Below are 21,353 nucleotides of genomic sequence, written 5' to 3'. Positions count from 1 at the left end.
CGGCGGTTTGATGAAGGCGGGCATCGGTTGTGCCTGCAGTGCAGTGCAGTGCAAGCCTTGGTCCTCTGAGCGAGTTCGTTAAACTGAAATATTGACTGTTCCGAAATTCATTTAAGTGAAATATTTTTGCACAGAATCTATAAGAAAACTGCCGGGGATTTTTAAGAAGTTCGTTATTCTGAAATATTCGATAAACCGACGTTCGTACAACTGAGTGTACTGTACAATATATTAACCTCAGCCTTTGTCCTGTAATAAGGAATGATTTATATCTGGAGAAGTGAAAAAGTGCAATTGTAATTGCCATGGGAAAGAGCATGTTTTCTCCCAAATTTAAACTGCTTGCAAACTGACAAAATAAGTTATCTAGCCTCTAAGATTCTTGTGCTGCTAGGAAGCCCTTACAGGCACTGTTTGAGGTCGCGCTCTGTTAATTTAGTGATGAGTGAGGAAATGGCAAAGGTAAGGCACCATGCATCTGGAAACGGTTTTGACAAATGGTGTGAAAAGAGCTGTGTCAGTGAAGCTCTTCATTGTGAAGCCAAAGAAAATGGCTGTCAAATGTTTTTTTTTTTCAAGTGCAGCACGATATTCATTTGTTTATAAGTTTATTCCTGTTGATGAACCATAACCAGTGATACATCTATGAAAAGGATCTGGTTCTGTATTCCTAGCAGTGATGCTGCACCCATATCTTAACATTTGTTTACTTGCATACTTCCTCTCCTAGGCAAATGTCTCGCTTCAATTTTTTTAAGCAGTTTTACTTATTGTTAGATAGCTTTGTGCAAGTGGCAATAAATTACTGCACAGTGAGATCCTGAGTAACATGCGAGTGGCGGAACAGCTGTGCCAAGAGCGGTCCTTTGCACCATTCTGCACCAAAATGCCATTTTAGCAAAAAATTGCACCAAGCCTGCACCAAATACACTCGAACCTCGATATAACTCGCTATATCACAGCAAGCAACAAGTATATTGCAGCAAGCATATCATACTTGGTGCAAAAAAACTTTCCTAAATTACAGATTTCTTTCATTTGAGGTTTTAAAGTTTCAGCTGTAATAACTTAAGTTCATAGAGCATTTCTAGTGGATATTATCTTGTTAGTAAACACTTATAAAAAAATTTGCAAGGACGTCGGGCCATAATAGCACGGTTATGAGCACCAGCACGTGCGATGTACATCGTGCCAAGAGCAATGCATCGACGTGGCTCGCAGCATCTGAGTTACCGTATTTACTCGCATAATGATTGCACCCCGAATTTTGTCGTCAAAATTAGCTTTTTTTTTTTTTATTATTATTTCCCGTGTAATGATCGTACCCCGAACTTGCCGCAGCGATATGTCGTGTGCCAAGTCTAGCTAATAATGATCGCGCTTACCATCTGTCGAATGCTACGTGAACGACTCAAGACAAACCAAGCGGTCTGCATGCACCAGATTGATTCTTAAGCAGATGCCCCATTTCATTCCTTTCATCACTTTCCGCACTTCCATGACAAAAAAAAGCTGCAACCAAACTTGCCTTTATTATGTGTAGGCTTTATAATGGTTATGGTCAACAACAACAAAAAAAGCGCCTTTCGATTCTTCTCGTCTGCACTCGTGGGCACGTAACAAATCGCGAGCGGCAACGATAGCAGCCACGTTTACACTGATACGTTAGAAGTGTACCCTATTCATACGCCGACGCTTGTAACACAGCTAAGATATTCGTCCACCCTTAGCAGATACATGCCGTATTAGAATAGTAGTGAAGACAAACACCGCAGTTTCCGCAGCATGCCTGCCATGTGTTCCTATGTCACTGGCAGCTAAGCGCGCCCGACTGTACTGTTTCTGTCCCCTCAAAGTGGACATGGCTACGTTATTGCCGCAAACTTGCCAATATTAATGATATTATTCATTACTGATACGGAAGAAACTGTTTCAATGCACGTCATGTACTCACGAGAAGAAAAAAAATCTCGTTCGGCGTGTTCAGCTTGCTCCGCCGGTCGCCATTTTTGTTTTGGTGTCCCGCATTACATACAGCGGCAGCCGCCTATTTGTTGACCTGGTGTCATCCTGCAGCAAATGCGGGATGAAAAGAAATGTATATATATATATTTTTTTTTTCGGGAAATTTAACTCGCGTTATGATCTCACCCTGAATTTGCGTCAATTTTTTTTACAAAAAGTGTGATCATTATGCGAGTAAATACGGTATGTGTGTTGCGTCACGTGGTGCCGTTAATCATAGATGCCATAAATTACCGTGCTTAGTGCCCACAGTTGGCACTCGCAAATTAAAAACAAACGTGTAAAAGATATGGATATTCGTTCTAAGCAAAAAAAAGTCAGCTTCGCTGAAAGATGGAACATTGGTAGCAATAGCAAAGAGACAACTACACAGGGTAAGGTTCGTAGTTTTATCGGTGTCATGCGCGCTCAGGCAAACATTAACAGGTCTCACTCGACCACGAACACTCGCTGTCACAATGCAAGTGAATGCTTTGCACTGTCTCTCGCAAACTTTCGATTACGCGACCGCCAACACTAGACGCATGGGACTACCATCCATATCAAGGCACCAATCATCTCGCCTCGACACGTGGCCCACGTGTGGAAACGTGCTAGGAGGAGAGGGCCAATAGGCGTGTCTTCCTTCTCCCATCCCCCATTCCATCATTGCGTGCTTAATCACGCCTTCACTCCCTCCTCTTTGCCCTTGTGCAGAATGAATCGTCAGCTTGTTTCTCCGCATACTGCGAGCTGCTGTCCACCCTACGACCTCCACAAATTGTTTGCCAACACAAGAAGTGGCAGAGCAATGTTTCCTGCCTGCTGCATCGCACCACGCGTGCTTTGATGGCGTTATTGCTGCACAAATATTTCATGCGGAAGGACACATGCCTGTCTTTTTTCTAGACTTACTAATTACTAGACCTACAGGCTCCAAGGTATGTTTGAAATGGCAGAAAATTTCATTAGATCAAAACCATGTCACGAAACTACTTCATTAAATAGCGAGAAAATATACACGGTTTTCAATGGAACTACAACTGAGAAATGAAAATAGTTTGTTACATCGCAAATTTAGTTAAATCTTGGTCTGTTATATCGAGTGTTTAGCTGTACATATATGAAGAAAAAGAATGAAACCCTCCTGCTGTTGATTTTGTCTGGGAAGTAATAAAGCTGAGACCAAAATCAAGAGTGCGTCACCATCATCATCATAATCCTGGAAGTCAGCGGAGTAACATTCTCGGCTGTTTTCATATTTTCATTGCATTTCTCTTCAGTAGATGTTTGAATGTACTGCCAGTGTACATTATATTTGTTTGTGCCATTCGTGCTGAAGTTCGATATTCCTTCTACCAGTGCGGCACAGAGTTGACTCGATACACTGTCGGATCAAAACGAAGCCTTGTTTGATGTACTGTTGCACATTGTTTAGGATAATTGTTGGCAGTGCTACTTAAAAAATATCCTAATAAACGAGAAGGGGGTTAACTGAGGGGCCAGATTTTTTATTAAGCATATCGTAAAAAGCCAACAAACAGTGATACCAAGGACAACACAGATAAAATTACTTGTACTTACAAATTGAAATAAAGAAATTATAAATTAATGGAATTAAAAGTGCATGAAAAAACAACTTGCCGTAGGTGGGGAACGATCCCACGTCTTCGTATTATGCTTGCGATGCTCTAACCAATTGAGCTACCGTGGCGCCGTCTTCCCATCCACTTTCTCGGGTATTTATGTATTACTACTAGAACTAACTCTGGGAGTGTTAGCGAGCGCCACCACTCGCAAACCGTGGCGTTTGATGTGGAACATCCTTTCTGCCGCAGGGGTCACGAGTATGTGATATTTTTAGTGTGAAAGCAACTGGTCAATACACCCACGCATGCTACCTGAAGGCGTCAATCTTGCTGGATTGAAGACTCGTTATGTAATAAGTGAGAAGAAAGGGGGTTAACCGCGGAGCTCGTATTTTTATTAAGCATATCATAAGAAGCCAACAAACATTGACACCAAGGACCACATATGGTCCTTGTTAATAACAAAAATAAAGAAAGGAAATAAACTTATGAGAATTAAAAATTTGATGCATTGTTATACACGTAGTTCAAAGCTTAGAAAATGCGCACACAAGAATATTTTGCAAGTCTCAAATATTCCTGCTCTGACGTCCATAGCGTAATCGAACTGCGTAGGTGAGTATACTCAAGAAAAATGTGTGGTTGTCACACGTTTTGCTTTTTCGGCGGGCACACAAACTTCCGCTAATCTTCATCTTATCGCCAACCAGAGGCAATCAGTTTCCGCAAGTCCCCCCCCCCCAAATTAAAAACAAAGCACATGCCAGGCGGCATCCTTTGTATGTGCACCTCTGTGAGCAATAAACAAGCGAGTAACAGGCGTTTGCTGTTTGAGTGATTAGTAACGAGATAGCCATCAGTTTTGCGAGCGCAAGAAGCCGAAACCGCCCGGGGAACAAGATTCAAACCGCAGCCCGCCTGCGCGCATGCACCAATGCGCGAGTCGTAGCATATAGACGCACCAGAGCAAGCTAACCATGCAACAAAAACCAAGGGAGGGAGGCACAGGAATAAAATTCCCTGTATTCACGCTTAGTTGCAGCACATGCCAGAAAAGAAAAAGTTAGGAAATTGGCATGCTTTTTAAACGTACAGACAGCACCATAACTATATGGCATCGACCATTTTAGGCTTGTTTGTAGCACTGTTTACGTCATTGACCCTGAAAGGGTTAATATCCTCACTGCAACAAGCATATGTTGTCAAGTGTAGCATTCCTTTAATAAAACTAATAGTTGTCTAGAAGCGTTTGGCTATTTGCTCACCTTGACAATCACCGTCAATGGTTTCTGCACAATTTGTTTTCTTGCTTGCTTGAAGCATGCCAAATGCACGGCGCCTGTTGCAAGTCTAACTGGTAGAAGCAGTACCGCGGTTACACACAAGGAAAGACATTCTAATAAAAATGTGCAAAACTAGTTTGCCAATTTTTAGCCTGAATGCCTCATTGATGTGCATAAAACAGACTCCACTATGTTTATCGGCTATTTCAGCTAAAGTGAAACCATATCTGGTATATTGATGCATCTTGGACACTGCACCAAAAGGGCTTTTTGCTGCACGAAATTGGATTTTTTTCCTGCGTCAAGACCTGTGCCACAAGATGGAAGGGCTGTTCCACCTCCGAGTTTTGCATAGTGTTGCTCAAAAAGTGATTGTGCGGCAATGTAGTGTCATTTGTGTGAAATTTTTGTTGCTCCAAGTTATGCTTCGTCTTTTTGCTATTTCTGTATTATTCTTAGGTCACCAGTAGAAGTTGCTTATTGCACGTCTTTCTATGCCATAGGATACCTGGGGCAGAGCGAGAAGTACGTGAGCTGAGACAACAATTTGAACGGGGCAAGGGTGTACCCAACATGGTAAGTTTTGACCTCATCACTGCCGTATTATGTGCATTTACTTATGTACAATATTCTTTTGTACATTTCGGTGAAGCATGCTGGTAGCTTCATTTTCATATTTCTTGTTGCATTCTGCATCATTACTGACAGCTGCTTTTCTTTTCAGTCCAAGGCTGACATTCATGCTGTGTGTGGTGTCCTGAAAGATTTCCTGCGGTCGCTACGTGAAAGTCTCATTGTCAAGTCTCTTTGGAAGACATTTGTCGACGCAGCACGTAAGCCCAAGGAACTTTAACACTTTCCTGTCCGCAGGAAAATAGGCAGTTTTTGCATAGTCTAGTAAGAAAAATTTTGCTGCTACAGCAAATGCTTGATATTAGAATGTATGGTATCAATTTGTAGAAGGAATGTGCTTTCTAATGGTATTCTTTTCAAACGAACATTTATTAACAATTCTTTGAAAAAATTTATGCAATAAAAAAATTAGTTACAAAAACGAGAAAACTCCGTAAAAACATTGATGCTGCTTTGCACCAAAAGAACATAAAAAAATTTGAAATATAAATTTGGAACAAAAAGCCTATATACGACATTCCTGAAAATATAAGCTTTCTGTCTGTAGAAGTTGTTTATATAGAAAAAAAAAATCTTGGCCCTAGCGGCTATCATTCTTGTGTGGCGGTTCTCACAAACCGCCATGCGGCACTGCAGAGCACTATATTTGCGAAATGACAAAGTCCACTCCCGGCCACCTTCTTACTCAAAATTACTCTTTGCGCCTCCACCGGCAAGTGGTCCTGCTCAATGTTGACACCCTGCAGATAAGAACTGTGACCTTTAGAACACACCGGATATCTTTAGATATTAGCGTGGCAGCGATGAAACGGTTTGGAGTAGAAAACGAAACCTGCCAGTGAATACTTGTTGACTTTACGGGGCTATTTGATGCACATTAGCCATCCGTGCTGAAGTCCGATGAATCAAAATAGTCATCAGAGTTTATGTTGCTACCACCATCAAAAAATTATGACAAAGGCTCATGTGGGAAGCTATGAGTGCTCGTCATGCTTGACTAAAAGGCCCTTTAAAAACACCCCGCGATGAAAAAAAAGAAACGCGACAGCGAAACTAGAAAAATAGTTAATTTTTTATGCGCTGGATGACGCTAGCTGTCCAAAAGCACCCCGAGCACAGCAAAACTTCAAGTTGAAACCATTAATAACGGGCTATTGATGGGTATAGATGCGGACAGGAAAGTGTTAAGCAGCTCTTCGGCTCAATTTCTGTACTAGTTGCCTTTAATACCATGCTATGTTAGGCCCAAAATTATTCCAAAGCATCCTACTACGGTGCCTCTCATAGCCATATTGTGGCTTTGCGACATAAACCCTAGGAGACTTGAACTGCACAAGTTAGCAATGTAACAAACTATTTTTATTTTCTCGATCTTAGTTCCATTGAAAACCCTGTATTTTTTTTCTGTGATGAAGTAATGTCATGACACAGTTTTGATTTTAAAAAGTTTTCGGTTATTTTAAGCATGCACTTGCAGCTTGTATGGCTGGAAAATCTAGCATAATACTATAAAAATGTCAGTCGAGGCAAAAGCTTTTAGCAAACATGTACAGTGAAACCTCATTAAACCGTAGTTGGCCAGAGCTCAGAAAAAGTACATACTAAATAGTAGTGCTGCTTAACCAAAATAGCATGAGCTCGCCCACTTACCTGTCAAAAACGGAACTCAGAGAGAGTGCGATGAAAGGGGAAAAGACATACAGTATTTATTCGCTTCGTGCGACAAAAGTGTTATTTTTGTTTGATGCCGCGGCGGCCTAGCTGCGAGCCAGCTTTTCAGCCAGCCCCCTCTTCTCGGCAAACACTCGCATGGCGATTCCTCGTTGGCGTTGCATGTTCTCCGTGCAAGCGGGCGATAGCGCTGCAGAAGTCACGGGGCGCCTTTTTCATTGCAGGCTGCTGTTCTCGTCGCAACGATTGCATTCATGAGGCTGATGTAACACGCAGCTTCTGCCACTGTCGGGCCTGAATCGCCCGTGCTATTGCTTTCCATGTCGTCCTCATCACTGACACTTGTTGACACTTCGGCAACAACAGAGGCAATTTTGGCAAAAAGTCAAACCTCGTAGCCAACATCTTTTCACAGTCGCAGCAGCGCTGCCGAGCAACTTCTTCACATTCCAAATGCCACACACCGTAGTCAACAGTAGATCCCTGTCGTGTGCCAGCGCCGACTTCTTCATGTCATGTTTGATAGCACGAACAGTGTCTAATTTTTCTTCTATTCTGAGCACCCTGTGTCTTTTTTATCCGAGCTCCTGCATGACACGAGTCATTGTTTGCACGACGCCACAACTCTCTCTGGCACGGTGCCGAAATGATGTTGGTGTTAATGTGGCTTCACGCGCAAGCGCACAGGATGCTTGGAGGCCGTTCTGATCTCTGAGGCTTGTTCCGCCGGGCTGCCCCATGGAGGCGACGCACCGCCGTCTTTGCGCGACGAAAAGTGGAAACACTGCGTGTTAACCGATACGTACGCAATAAGCTGGTACGGTTTATGCAGACACAAAACACATTATGTTGAATGGCCACTGAGTCATGGATTTGACTTTACTACTTTTAAAATGAAACAACTGTTTAAGCGGGCACAGTTTAACGAGGTTTTACCGTATCCACATGAAAAATTCGAGCAACAGAAACACTGCCAAAGCACGTGCGCAGGGAGGTAGTATGCAGGAAAGGCGCTGTGCATTTGTTGCTTTGGTAAACAACTTGCTGAGGCTGCAGGGTGTGCTGCAGCTCGGAGCATTAGGAAAAATACAAGAGCTGACAATTCCTTCAGCTGTTCAAGGGCGATGGGAAGGGGTGCGTGTGCAGTAACGTGATGAAGCACGTGCTAGGGATAGGAGCAGGAGACACGCATCTGTCTGGCATCTCCCCATAGCATGCGAGTCTCCTCCTCTACCCTTGCTATGGCTGCACATGGTTGTCCAGCTGTCCATACATGGGCCATATGCCATATCTTGGAGAAAATCTGCGACAAGTGCAAAGAAAAAGCTAAGGTGAGATGGTTGGTGCCTTGATATGCATTGTGTTCGCACATGCCTAGTGTTGGCGGTCACGTAATCTCAAATTTCAGAGACACGGTGCAAAGTGCTCGCTCGTATTGTGACAGCGAGTGTTTGTGGTCAAGTGAGATCTCCTAATGTTTGCCTGAGCGTGCATGACACTGATAAAACTACAAACCTTACTATGTGTAGTTGTCTCTTTGCTATCGTCTACAATCTTTTGCTATCGCTATCAGTCTTTCTATACTGTTTTTAATTTGTGGGTGCCGGCTGCGGGCACTAGGTGTGGTCATCTATGGTGTCCAAGATTTACAGTGCCACGCGACGCAACACATGTAAATCTTGGACACTGTGAGCCACATTGATGCATTCCTCTCGGCGCTATGTGCTCCGCACGCACTGGCACTCATAAGCACTCTATTATGGCCTGACCTCCTTGTGATTTATTGATTTATTTTTATTTCATAATACTGTGAGCCTTTCTCAGGCTCTGACAGGAGTGGAATGAACAATAGGTAGTACTGTACAACAGGTTTGGTGTTCCGGAACATGAATGAAAAGACACGTAGCTTACATAAATAATCGAATCAAAAGTGTACAGAGCTGTAGAATCATACAATTCATGACTCATGATCAAGAAAGCTATGGCTACAACAGATTTACAGAAGGGACTGCTCTTCAAAGAAATATTCAACATTCACAACAAGAGCATCAAGCGACACATCATTCACAACATGGTGGGGCAGGTTATTCCATAGTTCTATGGATCGAGGAAAAAATGAAAATTTGAATAAATCACATCTAGGAGCAAATGGTCGTATGCACATGTCGTGGTTGATTCTTTTGGAGCGGTGGTGAGGTGGCTTTAGGTATGCTTCTTTAGTTATGCTGATGCAATCATGATATAACAGGAAAAGAAATTTCATACGTGCAGTTAGTCATTGGCATTCTAACGTCGAGATGCTAGCCCTTTTACGGAGAAGTGTCACGCTATCGTAACGGGAATAAATAAAACGGAGTGCTAGGCTTTGAATTCTTTCAAGTTTCGTTTTCAGATAAGACTGATGGGGGTTCCAAACTATGTCGCTGTACTCAAGAATGGATCTTACTAGAGTCTTATAGGCGTTTAGTTTTACATGCGGGGGTGCAGCTGACAATTTTCGTCAGATGAATCCAAGTTGTCGGTATGCTTTGGTACATATGTTATCTATGTGGGATTTCCAACTCGGTTTTTCAGTAAATGTTACCCCCAAGTATTTTACTTCATTATTACGTGTCACAACAGGTCCTGATAAAAGGTAAGTAAAATAAATGGGCGTTTCTTTCCTTGTTATAGTGACAGATGACGTTTTGCTTACATTTATTTTCATATCCCAAGTTTTACACCAAGAATCGATGTTAGTCAGTGTTAAGTGCAAATTATTTTGGTCATTTTGTGAACGAGCCACAGTGTACACAACGCAGTCGTCTGCAAATAATCTCAGTAGAACATTTGGAGTGACACAGGAAAAAAATGTCATTTATATAGATTAAAACAAGTGTAGGTCCTAATACTGATCCCTGTGGAACACCAGAGCAAACGTCTAGGCTATTGGATTTGGCATTTTTTATTTCGACGTATTGAGCACGGCCTGAGAGGTAAGCTGCAATCCAGGAAACTATGTTTGAATTAATACCAATAATATTAAGCTTCTCAATTAATTTACAATGTGGGACAGAATCAAAGGCCTTTGCGAAGCCAACGAACACTGCATCCACTTGCAAACCAGGGTTAATAGCAGCCGTGAAGTGATGTGTAATTTTAAGTAATTGCGTAACTGTTGATAGTCCCTTCCTAAAGCCGTGCTGGTTTACATATAAAAGTTTATTGCTTTCCAGGTAGGTTATGACTGCTTTGTTAATTATATGCTCCATTAACTTGCAGCAAGAGCTGGTTAGTGATATAGGCCTATACATGCAGCCTATTCCCTTTTTTTTTTAACACTGGGACCACTTTAGCACAAAGCCAGTCGGCGGGCACGGTTGCTGTTTCTATGGATAAGGAGAAAATTTTATGAAGAAGGGGAGACAGTTGTTGCGCGTATCGCTTTAGAAAAGCATGGGGTAATCCGTCGGGCCCAGGCGATTTCTTTTCATCAAGCTGCAGCAGTAAGTTAAGAATGCCGCATTTTGTTATGACAAGGTCAGGCATGCGGGTACCATTCCGCTTGATTGAATTCTGAGGCAGAAGCACGGGTGAACACAGACTGGAAATAGTGATTAAAGGCGTTCGCGATACAGTTTGCGTCATCTGTAACCGCTCCGTCTATTTCCATTTGGTCGATCGAAGCCCTCGTTTCTGCCAGGTAATGCCAGAACTTTCTTGGCTCGTGTGTCATAAAACTGGTCAGCGTATTAGTGAAGAAATTGCTTCTTGCCGAAGAAATTTCTGCTCTGAGCATTTGCGAAAGTTCATTTATAGCATCGACGTTGGTTTTCTTTTTACGCATTCTTTGTAACCTTCTTTTGAGGTGGATAATGCTGCGTGTAAGCCAAGGTGTCTTCCTATTTACTCGCTTTTTATTGATGGGACAAATTTTTCTTCACAGTACGCTACGATTTCTTTCAGCTTCAACCATAAGTCATTCACGTTTTCATATCCCGACTGTAAAAGACTATCTAGCGTTATTTCAATGTAATCAATAACACTGACATCATCTGCCCTGCTGTAATCCTTGACAGATATACGAGATATACTGGTGATTTTGTTGGGACTGAAACTGAAGTTATCAAAAGTAAGTAAAAGCATTTGATGGTCCGAGATTCCATTTTCGATACTGATATCAGGGTTAAGTGTCTTGGAAACGAAAGCAAGATCAAGAATGGAGCTTGCTTGCCCTTGTATACGCGTTGGCTTTCTAACAAGCTGGGTTAAACAAAAACTAAACATAAGATTCAGAAGCATTTCACAACTACTGTGCTCGTTTCTGCCAATTGTCAGATTTCCTCAGTCAATCCCCGTTAAGTTGAAGTCTCCGACTAAGATAAGCTTAGTGCGCTCATTAATTTTGCGGCACAGAAAGTCGTGCAAATCAGCAAGATAGTCAAGTCAATGCATTTTGGTCGTTGGTATATGCCGCCAACGAACACTGACATTCCATTAATAGTGATACTGCACCTCACACTCTCGTGATTGGGTATTCCTTCGTCTTTCTTAAATGATAAGCCTTCTTTAATAGCAATGGCAACGCCCCCTTCCTGACTATCACAGTCGAAACGAACGATAGAATAGGAATTGGGCAGCACCTCTGAATCGTGAAGTGAGAATGCAACCAGGTTTCGGTGATGACAATTATATTAGGGCTGTATACCAGCACTATTTCTTATAATTTTTCGGTTTTATTGACAACGCTTCTTGCATTCAAACATAATAGCGAGAGTTGAAAATTTTGTCACCAGCTGGAGTGACTATTTTCATAAGCCACACGGCTTTCGCGTTTCACAAGTGTCCTCTTATTTTCAGTGCTATTCCAGGCATACAGATCGCTGTTTATCCTCAATTTATCAAATATTAGCTTGACCTTGTCTCCTCTGGTACGATTTTCTTGGGATGAATGCCATAGTTTCCGGTGCACCTCCCGTACTGCTGGTGAGAAGTCTTCTGAGATTGATATGTTTGATATGAGTGATATGAAACCCGCAAGGTGGAGAGAAGTAATTAATAAAGGGAAAATCAGACATCCACCCATTCATAGCAATTGCTACAAAGGAAATCCATATGGGTTCCTTGAAAAAAAAAGCCCATACAGGTTCCTTCTCTCCAGCTTGCGGGTTTCCGCAGAACTATTATGTCAAACTCTTCCCTTTGCTTCGAGTTGTTGACAAATTAGACTTCGCCCTACCATCTGCGAGCCACCTGGTTTGCTCAGATGGTAGAGCGGCTGCCCCGGAAACGCGGTGGTACCGGGTTCGAGTCCCGGACCAGGACGAATTTTTCTTCAACTTCGAGGCTTTTTTTTTCGAGGAACCCGTATGGGTTTCCTTTGTAGCAGTTGCTACGAACGGGTAGTTGTCTGATTTTCCCTTTATTAATGTCTTAGTAGGAGCGGCGCTGCCCGCTCGATTCCTTGGAAGACCATCAAAGAAAGAACCGGGAAGCTTGCCTTCCTGCATAGCAGTTGCCGGGAAGCGGGAGATGCAGTTGGGGGGGGGGGGGGGGGGGGGGGATCTTTGAATGCTATAACGTTCCACTCTAGAAGGTGAAGCTTAAGCGTCCTCCCGAATTTTTTCTTTAAAAAATAATCTGCAGATGGCAGTTTTTGGGTACGAAACACAAAATGATTAGTCTTTCCAGTGCTCATGCCATGCAATGAAGCAGTTCCTCTACTTCGTGAGGCAAATGAGGACTGTGTATTTCTGGCAGCAAATATTAGTTTTCAGAGTTTGTGCTTTAGAGAGCGCAACTTAGTTTTGCCTCTTCTGCATCTCTCTTGGTTGGTTCTGGTACTGGCTTTCAACAGTGCCTGATTAAGAAATTTCAGGGCCCGGTGCTTAATTTGCCTTAAAGCCCGCAGTGATGATAATGATGACGATCACGGTGATCGGTTAAAGGGCAACTCTGGCATTCTTTTTTTAACCATATTAAGATATTGTCATTTTCAAATGGCATTGACAGTTTTGTCACCGGTAGGGTGGTTCAATTTGCTTAGAGATTCATCAATCATTTCAAATAACCAATAAACGTGATACCGAAACCAAAATGGGTAGCTGCTTCGTGTGACGTCACGATGAGTAATGACGTCAGATCTTACACTGCCATAATGTAAACGTGCAGTACATGTGGCGCTAACACCAAAGAAGCGAAGCTGATGATGTCTTCTGACGACACGAGGAGCTTTTCCAGATTTCTGAACTAGGCAGCGGCGATTTCAGTGACAGTGGCGGTGTAGTCTCCGACGCCAGAAACACAGGGTGGCCAGTAAACAGCCACGAGTCGGGAACGCAACTAATCTTTAAAATTCATTTTCAGGAAAACTAGACTTGCAGCCATGTTGTTTGGCACCGGTAATCGAAGTGAAAAAGAGAATGCATATTCCGAATTTTATTAAGATCAGTGGACATTGAGAAATCACCGGAGTTGCCCTTTAAAGGGCCCCTGAAACGGTTTGGACAAATTTTGTAGATGCGTAGAGTACAGCTAAAGTTAATCATTCGCACCACAATTTGTATCATACGTCTCATATTAAGAGAGCTACGGATGATTACAAGTTACCCTCCTCCATAGTCATGCATTTTCTCCTCAATTCGTTCGCCGAGTTATCGGGGCTAAGCTCCACCTTCACTGGCTCTGCATCATGAGGACACGTCGTGTCGTCAACTTCCAGTTCTCTAGGTGCGAGCGCGCAAATTCTCTCCAAACTTTCAGTCAGCTGCTTGGCAGTTGACCCCAAGCGAGAGCCATCAAAGCAACGTGCGTCGCGAGCATTCTGTCGCAGCGCCGAGCGTGTCTGGTATTCCGTTAACCACAGGCGAGCTGGGCGTTTCGACATATGGTTGGAGGCATAAACTCAAGCTAAAGAAGGAACTTTAGCGTAGACGTACGTGAGCGGCCTGATCGGTCTGCACAGTCCAGCCACCTTTTGGTGCATAGCTTAACCAGCCAAACAAAGCGCTAATATTGCTCTAACCAAGTGCAAGACATTTTAAACATTTACAAAAACGTGTTAACGATTACACTCCTGCAAAATATTTACACCAATAGCAAAGAATACATTTAGTTACTGCTACTCTGTATGGTTGAGCTCTGTGCCACCAGGTGGCTGCACCGTACAGACCATTCACATTTGCGCTTCTGCTCATCCCATGAAACGACACGGTCAGATGGCCTGGCCCTGTCCCCTTGCGCTTAAGTATACCCTAATACCGGACTCGCGAAACGCTATTGCGTTAGTAATCTTCCGGTATAAAGTGACGGCTGCAAATGCGCAAATACTGCTGCCGATCGGATAGCGGCAGTCCTATGCGCTGCAGCCAGTCCGTTCGTCTGCTGCCTTGCAGAAGGACACGATGTCGCAGCTTGACATATTGCCAGTCGCTACGTTTGCAGCCCACAAGGCAACAAAGTCGAATTATAGTGCTTGCGAAAAGACTGAGACAGACTCTGACCACTGAGCTCTCGTCAAAATGGAGCACGTTGTAACACAAGCAGACAACACTTGCTCTGTGCCGGAAGAACTTAAGTGTAGTGAGAAATTGTTCTGGTGCATTCTCTTTCTGTTACTTTCCCTTATAGAAACAAATTGACTAACATTCCAACTATTACGAACATCATTTGTTCATTATAAAGATGAAAAAATTATCGATGACACGTCCTGGGCAGCCAATTCGATAGCTCGTCCTACTGACGTCAATTAGGTGATTTACATCATATGGGTAGGGGCGGCTGAAAATTCCGCCGAGCAGTGTGCTGCGATCGGCAGCGACGTACATTTTTAAAACCTTATAATTACACGCTTTACGCGGAGCACTTAGATGCATCAATTAATGATCAGACGGACCTACTCTAACGACTCAGTACGTTTGTAGAAAATCGTCAAAATCTGTTCAGGGCTCCTTTAAGATATCAAGCACGTACACTGTTACAGATAGCGCCTACTGTTTTCAAATTTATTCTCGGGTAAAAGGTTGCATGCTTATGAATATGCATAGGAGGGCATCTTGCATCTTCATCGTTTCCAACATTTCCACTGAAAAAAAATGTTTCTTTGCTTTTGTCTAATGTAATCATAAAGTTAGTCACATATCAGTCAAATGCAGTTGGTTTCATCTTTCAAGAATGCTTTGCCTCTTTTACTTGTTACGTGTTAGCTAAGGCACCCGATATAGGCTAACTGCTCATTGTGGTTCCAGGTGTGGTTGTCTGGTTATCTTTATTTAGCAACAGAAGAGTGAGCAAACCGCTGGCTTATGCAGGGTACTGTTTCTGAGGACTGAGAGATTTGTGGTTTGGTCACAGTTGCTCAATGAACTTACTGTGCATTAGTATGTGGATGCTGATGCTCTTTGCCGGCTGGTGCAGAGCTGGATGATGGCGACCGCATGTGGGCCACGTGGCAGGCAGTGATGCAGCTGCCGCAGCCAAACAGAGATACACTGGCTGCACTGGTGCTGCACCTGCAGAATGTGGCCTGCCATCCTGAGACCAAAATGCCTATCAGCAACTTGGCACGTGTCTTTGGACCAACTATAGTGGGATTTTCTGCTAATGACATGACTGCAATACCTCACTTGCTGGCAGAGACTGAGCAGCAGGCACAGGTAAATAGGCTTGTTAAAATATGTTCAGTACCAAGAGAAATGCTTTTTAATCTTTCTTTCTTTCTTTTCTGTTTTCGAGCAAGAGCAATATGTATGCATATCATACGATCGCAGTTTAGTGTGGTACTGAACATTGGTGCCGAAAAATTTTGTGTTCCGGGAACATATGAACTTGTAAAAAATGAGTGTACCTCTCTTTGGGTCATTTTTTGTGCTCTCAATCATTTGTGCTCTCGGGAAAACGTACATAACGGGAACATATCAACTACATCCTACTGTACATAGGCAAGTCGGCCACAGATTAACTAGAGATTAGTTAGAAAAATAAAGTGAGGAAAATGCTGTTTACTGCTGCCAAGCATATCTAGAGTGGCATTTGGGCTGCTGCCAAAGGATTCTCACACTGCCCTTTATGCAGATGCAAACTGCTTGCAACATTCCACCTTTATGTTTTTTCTCGCGTATTTTTTTTTCCAAAGCGTATGAACGAGGTTCTACTTTACTACCGTACTTTACTACCATACCACCATAGTAGGTGTATTCAAACACCTACTATCAAATGACCTGTACTATAATGAAGGATTCCACATGTCCCGGCCATGTTCCTATTTTTCACACGTATTGAGAATGCCTCTACAACGAAGACCACTGCAACAAAATTGCCCGTACAACTAATAAATTTAGACATCCCTGATGGCTGATTCGTTGCTTTCCAACAAATACACATGCCAGCACCACTGCCACCATTGAGCTGCAGTGGGCATACAAAGTGCCAGTCAAAACTACAGCAAAGACTCCAAACATGCCTTGAACCTCAATGCTATGAGGTCAGCTGCAGTGGCACATTTTGTCAGCAGGAGGGTATAGAAGAAAATTAGCAACTTCTTTTACTAAGTATTTCTCGTGTTAAAGGTTTTCTTTTGTTGAACATGCTTATGTTTAGGAAGTCCTAAGCAGTTCGTTATAAAAGCATTTGACTGAATTTTTTTATTATGCAGACTTTTGAGAATTTTAATCTCTGCCTCTTGTTTTCAGGTGATGGAAGCACTCATGAGTGTGCCTGCCGACTATTGGGCACAACTGTTGGATGTGGATAGTGACGAGGATCTTGGTACCCCTGAGACAAGAACTAGTAAGTTCTATTATGACCAGTTCAAGCTTTCTTTCATTACTAGAATAGCAAAGACCAAATATTGAGTAAATTTTTCTGTACACTATACCATGCTCTAGTGCGCTATAAGCTAGAGTAATGTGCTGTTATCTGGAACTGCTTGCGTCAGTACTTCTCTGCCTTAATAGAACAGATTCAAAGGAAATTCATCAGGGTATATCACAATTTGTACCTACAATGACATGTCAGTTGCAGGTATGAAAGAATTGTAGAGCTCATTGGTATTTGTTCCCTATCGCAGAGGCGACTTGTCCATGACAAGTGCTCCCTGCACAAGCTAGTGCATGGGACCGTATACTCCTATTCACTGCTAAGTACAATCATTTTTCATCTTCATACCTGCTGTTGCAACTCTTTCCTGTTTTATCCATCCCACACCCTCCTCAAGGGTCACTTGAACTGCTGGCAAATTATGTACCACCTCCTTGACATGGGCAATGTAGATACCTATATTCATGTAATTTAAACACTTCTCTGAGGATGTTATGAACAGTGTGGCTCATCTCTGCGTTGAGTTACACGGCTGAGCTCTGTGTTAAGCCCACATGCAACCTCTCTGTCTTTTTTCTACCATTATTTTCCCCATCCTTTCATTCTTTTCTCTTTTGTTTATATTGTAACGCCATACCAGAGGAGCATGGAAAAGAAAGAAGCGGTGCGAGGTTTTTGGGTGATCGACTGTTTCGGACCATCCCATGTCTTCTCTGCCCTTTTCACTGTAAATAAATCCGTTGCTCATCCGTAACAAGTTGTGGAGGTGCGGGTTACTGGATGCCCTGGACAACCCAGTGCTACAAGATCTTTGAAGAAGCAGACGCCTGGTTGGACTACCACCAGAGCCAACAAGCATGGCCAACGCCCAAGCAGGCCGGTCACCGATCACCATCAGAGAAGGCATCGTTCATGTCAGTCAGAGACCAAGGCAACCTAGCTACTGGGCGGCGTAACCACGCATATTCTCAGGTAAAACAGACGAAAACGTGAATGACTGGCTGAGATACTACGAAAGAGTAAGCCGGTATAATGGGTGGAGTGCACCAGCGCAGCTTGTGAACATTGCGTTTTTTCTCACCGGTACTGCTCTACTTTGGTCTGACAATCATGAACGCATGCTGACCACTTCGGAAACCTTCGTCCAGGAATTGGAAGCCTGCTTTGGCAACTCCGATTCCAAAAAGAAGAAAGCGGAACACACGCTTTCGCACAGAGCCCAATTGCCTGGTGAAACATGTACAATGTATATTGAAGAAATATTGAAACTATTCGGAATTGTAAATGCGAATATGTCGGATGAAGACAAAGTAGGACATCTGTTAAAAGGCATCACTGAAGACGTCTACTATTTTCTAATAACGAAAAAAAACCTGAACACTCCTTCCGAATTCAGGCAGCAATGTCGCGCATTCGAAGCTCTGAAGACTCAAAAGATCTTACCGAAGTTCGGGCATTTGGACAACGTCACCACAATTGCAAGTATGGACGTCGCTGCCTGTAATGGCATTACCTCAATTGTGCATCGAGTGGTTCAAGATGAGCTAGCACGACTTCAGGGAGTAGGCGCTGGTTATCAGTGCGCATTTGACGAGTGCATTCCCAAACCACCATTCTGGTCACGAGAACATTGCATCGAGCGCCGACCGCCTTCTGAAGAACCACACTTAAATAACCTGAGTTTTCGGTCACTCCCGGCGAATCTGTCACCGCCAGTCCTCACCAGTACATCGTGACACTACGGAGTACTGCCCAACACCACGTGTTCCTGTGGAATACCCATTGCCACGACATGCTCCTGCTGTATCATACCTGGTGCTACGCGTACCTGCTCCATTTAGTTTCAACCGCAACCTACCCGTCTGCTACGCCTGCAATTCCCAAGGACATATTGCGAGCTTTTGTCGCCTCTGCCTGCAGCGAGCACCACGTTTTTTGGTATACACAACTCGTGTGCACGAAGATGCGTCCGCACCATTTGAAGTCTATCCTCTGCGGCAACAGTGGTCATGCCAATCGCGCTGTGTAAAGACAGTGTAAATACTACTGCTTTTGTCGATACGGGTGCCACTATTTCTGTTATGAGCCTTCGCTTCAAAAATCGCTTAGGACAGAAAGTTATGTTCACATGGGATCGCAAAGAAACTTTTTGTGGATTATAAGAACTGGGATGCCGTATTACCTTTCATCATGTATGCTTTCAACACAGCCAAGCATGAAGTCACAGGATACGCACCTTTCTTTCTCCTCTACACTCACCATCCTCAAAGTTTTCTCCACACCATACTTCCTTTTTCACCTAACGACGATGCTTCTGTCACGCAGATATTGTCGTGCCGAAGAAGCATGTTGATTTGCTTGGCTCGGAACCCGATCATCACATGTTCATGCTAAGGCTCACTACGACGCACATCTGCCCGTCAGATTCGCCACCGGTGACTTTGTGTGGCTGTGGACACTGGTTCGGAAAAAAGGACTTTGCCAAAAGCTTCTCTCCAAGTACTGTATTCAGGCCTGTTCGTCATCCTTAAATGCTTGAGTGAAGTCACCTATGTCATCGCTAAAGTGACGGCTGATAACCGCCATTCACGCAAGACGCAAGTTGTGCACATCGCACGATTGAAACCGTACCATCAATGTGCACTCTGACTCGCTCGGTGAGCTTCGTCTGCCCCGGAGGAAAATGTAACGCCGCACTGGAGGAGCGTGGAAGGGGAAGAAGCGGTGCGAGGGCTTTGGGTAATCGGCTGTTTCGGACCGTCCCATGTCTTCTCTACCCTTTTCACTGCAAATAAATCCATTCTACATCAGTAACAATATGTATGTGTGTTGGTGTGTATACGTATAGTTTATGTGTTGGTCCTGTGCCATGCATTGCTTATTATGCTTTTTTGTGTGTTTACACAAACTGTACATGTATGTATGCTGAGTTCTTTGGTGTATAGATGTGTGTATATGTATAGTTTGTGTATTGGGCCTGTGCCATGCATTCTTTTGCTCCATGCATTGTTTATGCTTTTTTTGTGTGTTTGTGTTTTCTGTAAAGTTATTATGCTTTTCACTGTTACATACACCATTCAATTTGTACTTTAGTGCACCACACTAAAGAAGCCAAGCTGTTTGGGGACACATAATCAATAAAATTAAAGACACTAAAGGAAAATATTAAGTTGAGTTAGATCGACTGCTCAATCGTCAGGCTACAATCGTTTTCTGTTTGTCAATACAGTTGAACGTCTGTGTAGCAAATTATTTATTACAATGTAACATAAAATCCAGTTGGTCATGGTTTATTTCAGTGAAATATTCTCTTGCTATAACAAAATGGAAAGTGTGGGATCCGACATGGTATTGATTATACTAAAGCAAATTTTTATTTACATGTGCCCCAAAATACCAGGCGTTAGGACATATCGCGGCACCGCCAGCGTTTGCTTTATTGCTGGCGTGTGCTTTCTTTTTCATTGTACTGCCACGGAATTTCAGTTGGTTGAGTAGCTTTGCGCTGCAGCACTTGTTTTTTGTTTCGATTTTAAGATTTTATACACCACGAAAATATCTGGTGTTTCTCTGTGCCAATTTGAACCAGATTTTGCTCTATGCACTATCACAGAAATGGAAAGAATGGTAGTTTACGCAGAAAGTCAATGGTTGGTTAATCCTGGTAGCAAATTTTATAGCATGCATACACTTGTATGAAATGTTCCATTTGCAAGTGTGAAGTGACCCGCTGTGGTTGCTTAGTGGCTATGGTGTTCGGCGGCTAAGCACGAGGCCGCGGGATTGAACCTCGGCCACGGCGGCTGCATTTCGATGGGGGCGAAGCATGAAAACACCCGTGTACTAGGTGCATGTTAAAGAACCCCAGGTGGTCGAAATTTCCGGAGTCCTCCACTACGGCGTGCCTCATAATCAGAAAGTGGTTTTGGCATGTAAAACCCCATAATATAATTTAAATTGTATTTAGGCTGCTGTGGCTATGTGAAAGTTCTTGCAATTTTCAGAGTTCAGATTTTGGCTAATTTAGAATATTGCCGCCAGCATTACGACCGACACATCGCAACTGCATTTCAAAGAGCCGCCACACCGCGAGCGTCAAGCGAAGCACCGCAACGCAACGCTGGGCCGGTGCTGACAGACTGGCGGCTCGGGCGCGAGAATCGGACGATTGGCACACGACAGGAGGCGACAAAGAGGAGACCGACGTTCGAAGAAGCGATGCTTGAGGGACGTTTTTTGTTGTTGTTGAGTGTTCAGTCGGTTTTTGTTGACGGGCACAGGTTCGCCCAGAATAAATTAGTTTTCGTAGAAACGGCTGTTGTAACTGTTAGTTACATATCTGGTGGAGGTGCGGGGTATGATTCCAAGCCCCACACAC

At 43.4% G+C, this 21,353-nt stretch overlaps 1 protein-coding gene across 2 annotated transcripts in view; it reads left to right on the top strand.

Moving 5' to 3' along the window:
* Positions 1-21,353, top strand: part of LOC126547091 (rac GTPase-activating protein 1-like) — a 72,812-nt gene that overhangs the window by 28,846 nt on the left and 22,613 nt on the right. For both annotated transcript variants that reach the window (XM_055062886.1, XM_050194950.3), the window contains exons 10-13: positions 5,380-5,452; positions 5,601-5,709; positions 15,575-15,813; positions 16,849-16,945. In XM_055062886.1, the coding sequence (XP_054918861.1) occupies positions 5,380-5,452; positions 5,601-5,709; positions 15,575-15,813; positions 16,849-16,945 (518 nt within the window). The remainder of the gene's footprint in view (positions 1-5,379; positions 5,453-5,600; positions 5,710-15,574; positions 15,814-16,848; positions 16,946-21,353) is intronic.

This window comes from Dermacentor andersoni, chromosome 1 (genome assembly GCF_023375885.2).
Source record: "Dermacentor andersoni chromosome 1, qqDerAnde1_hic_scaffold, whole genome shotgun sequence".
Classification (NCBI taxonomy): Eukaryota; Metazoa; Arthropoda; class Arachnida; order Ixodida; family Ixodidae; genus Dermacentor; species Dermacentor andersoni.
The sequence above is the reverse complement of the archived record's forward strand: the minus strand, read 5'-3'. Positions and strand labels throughout refer to the sequence as shown.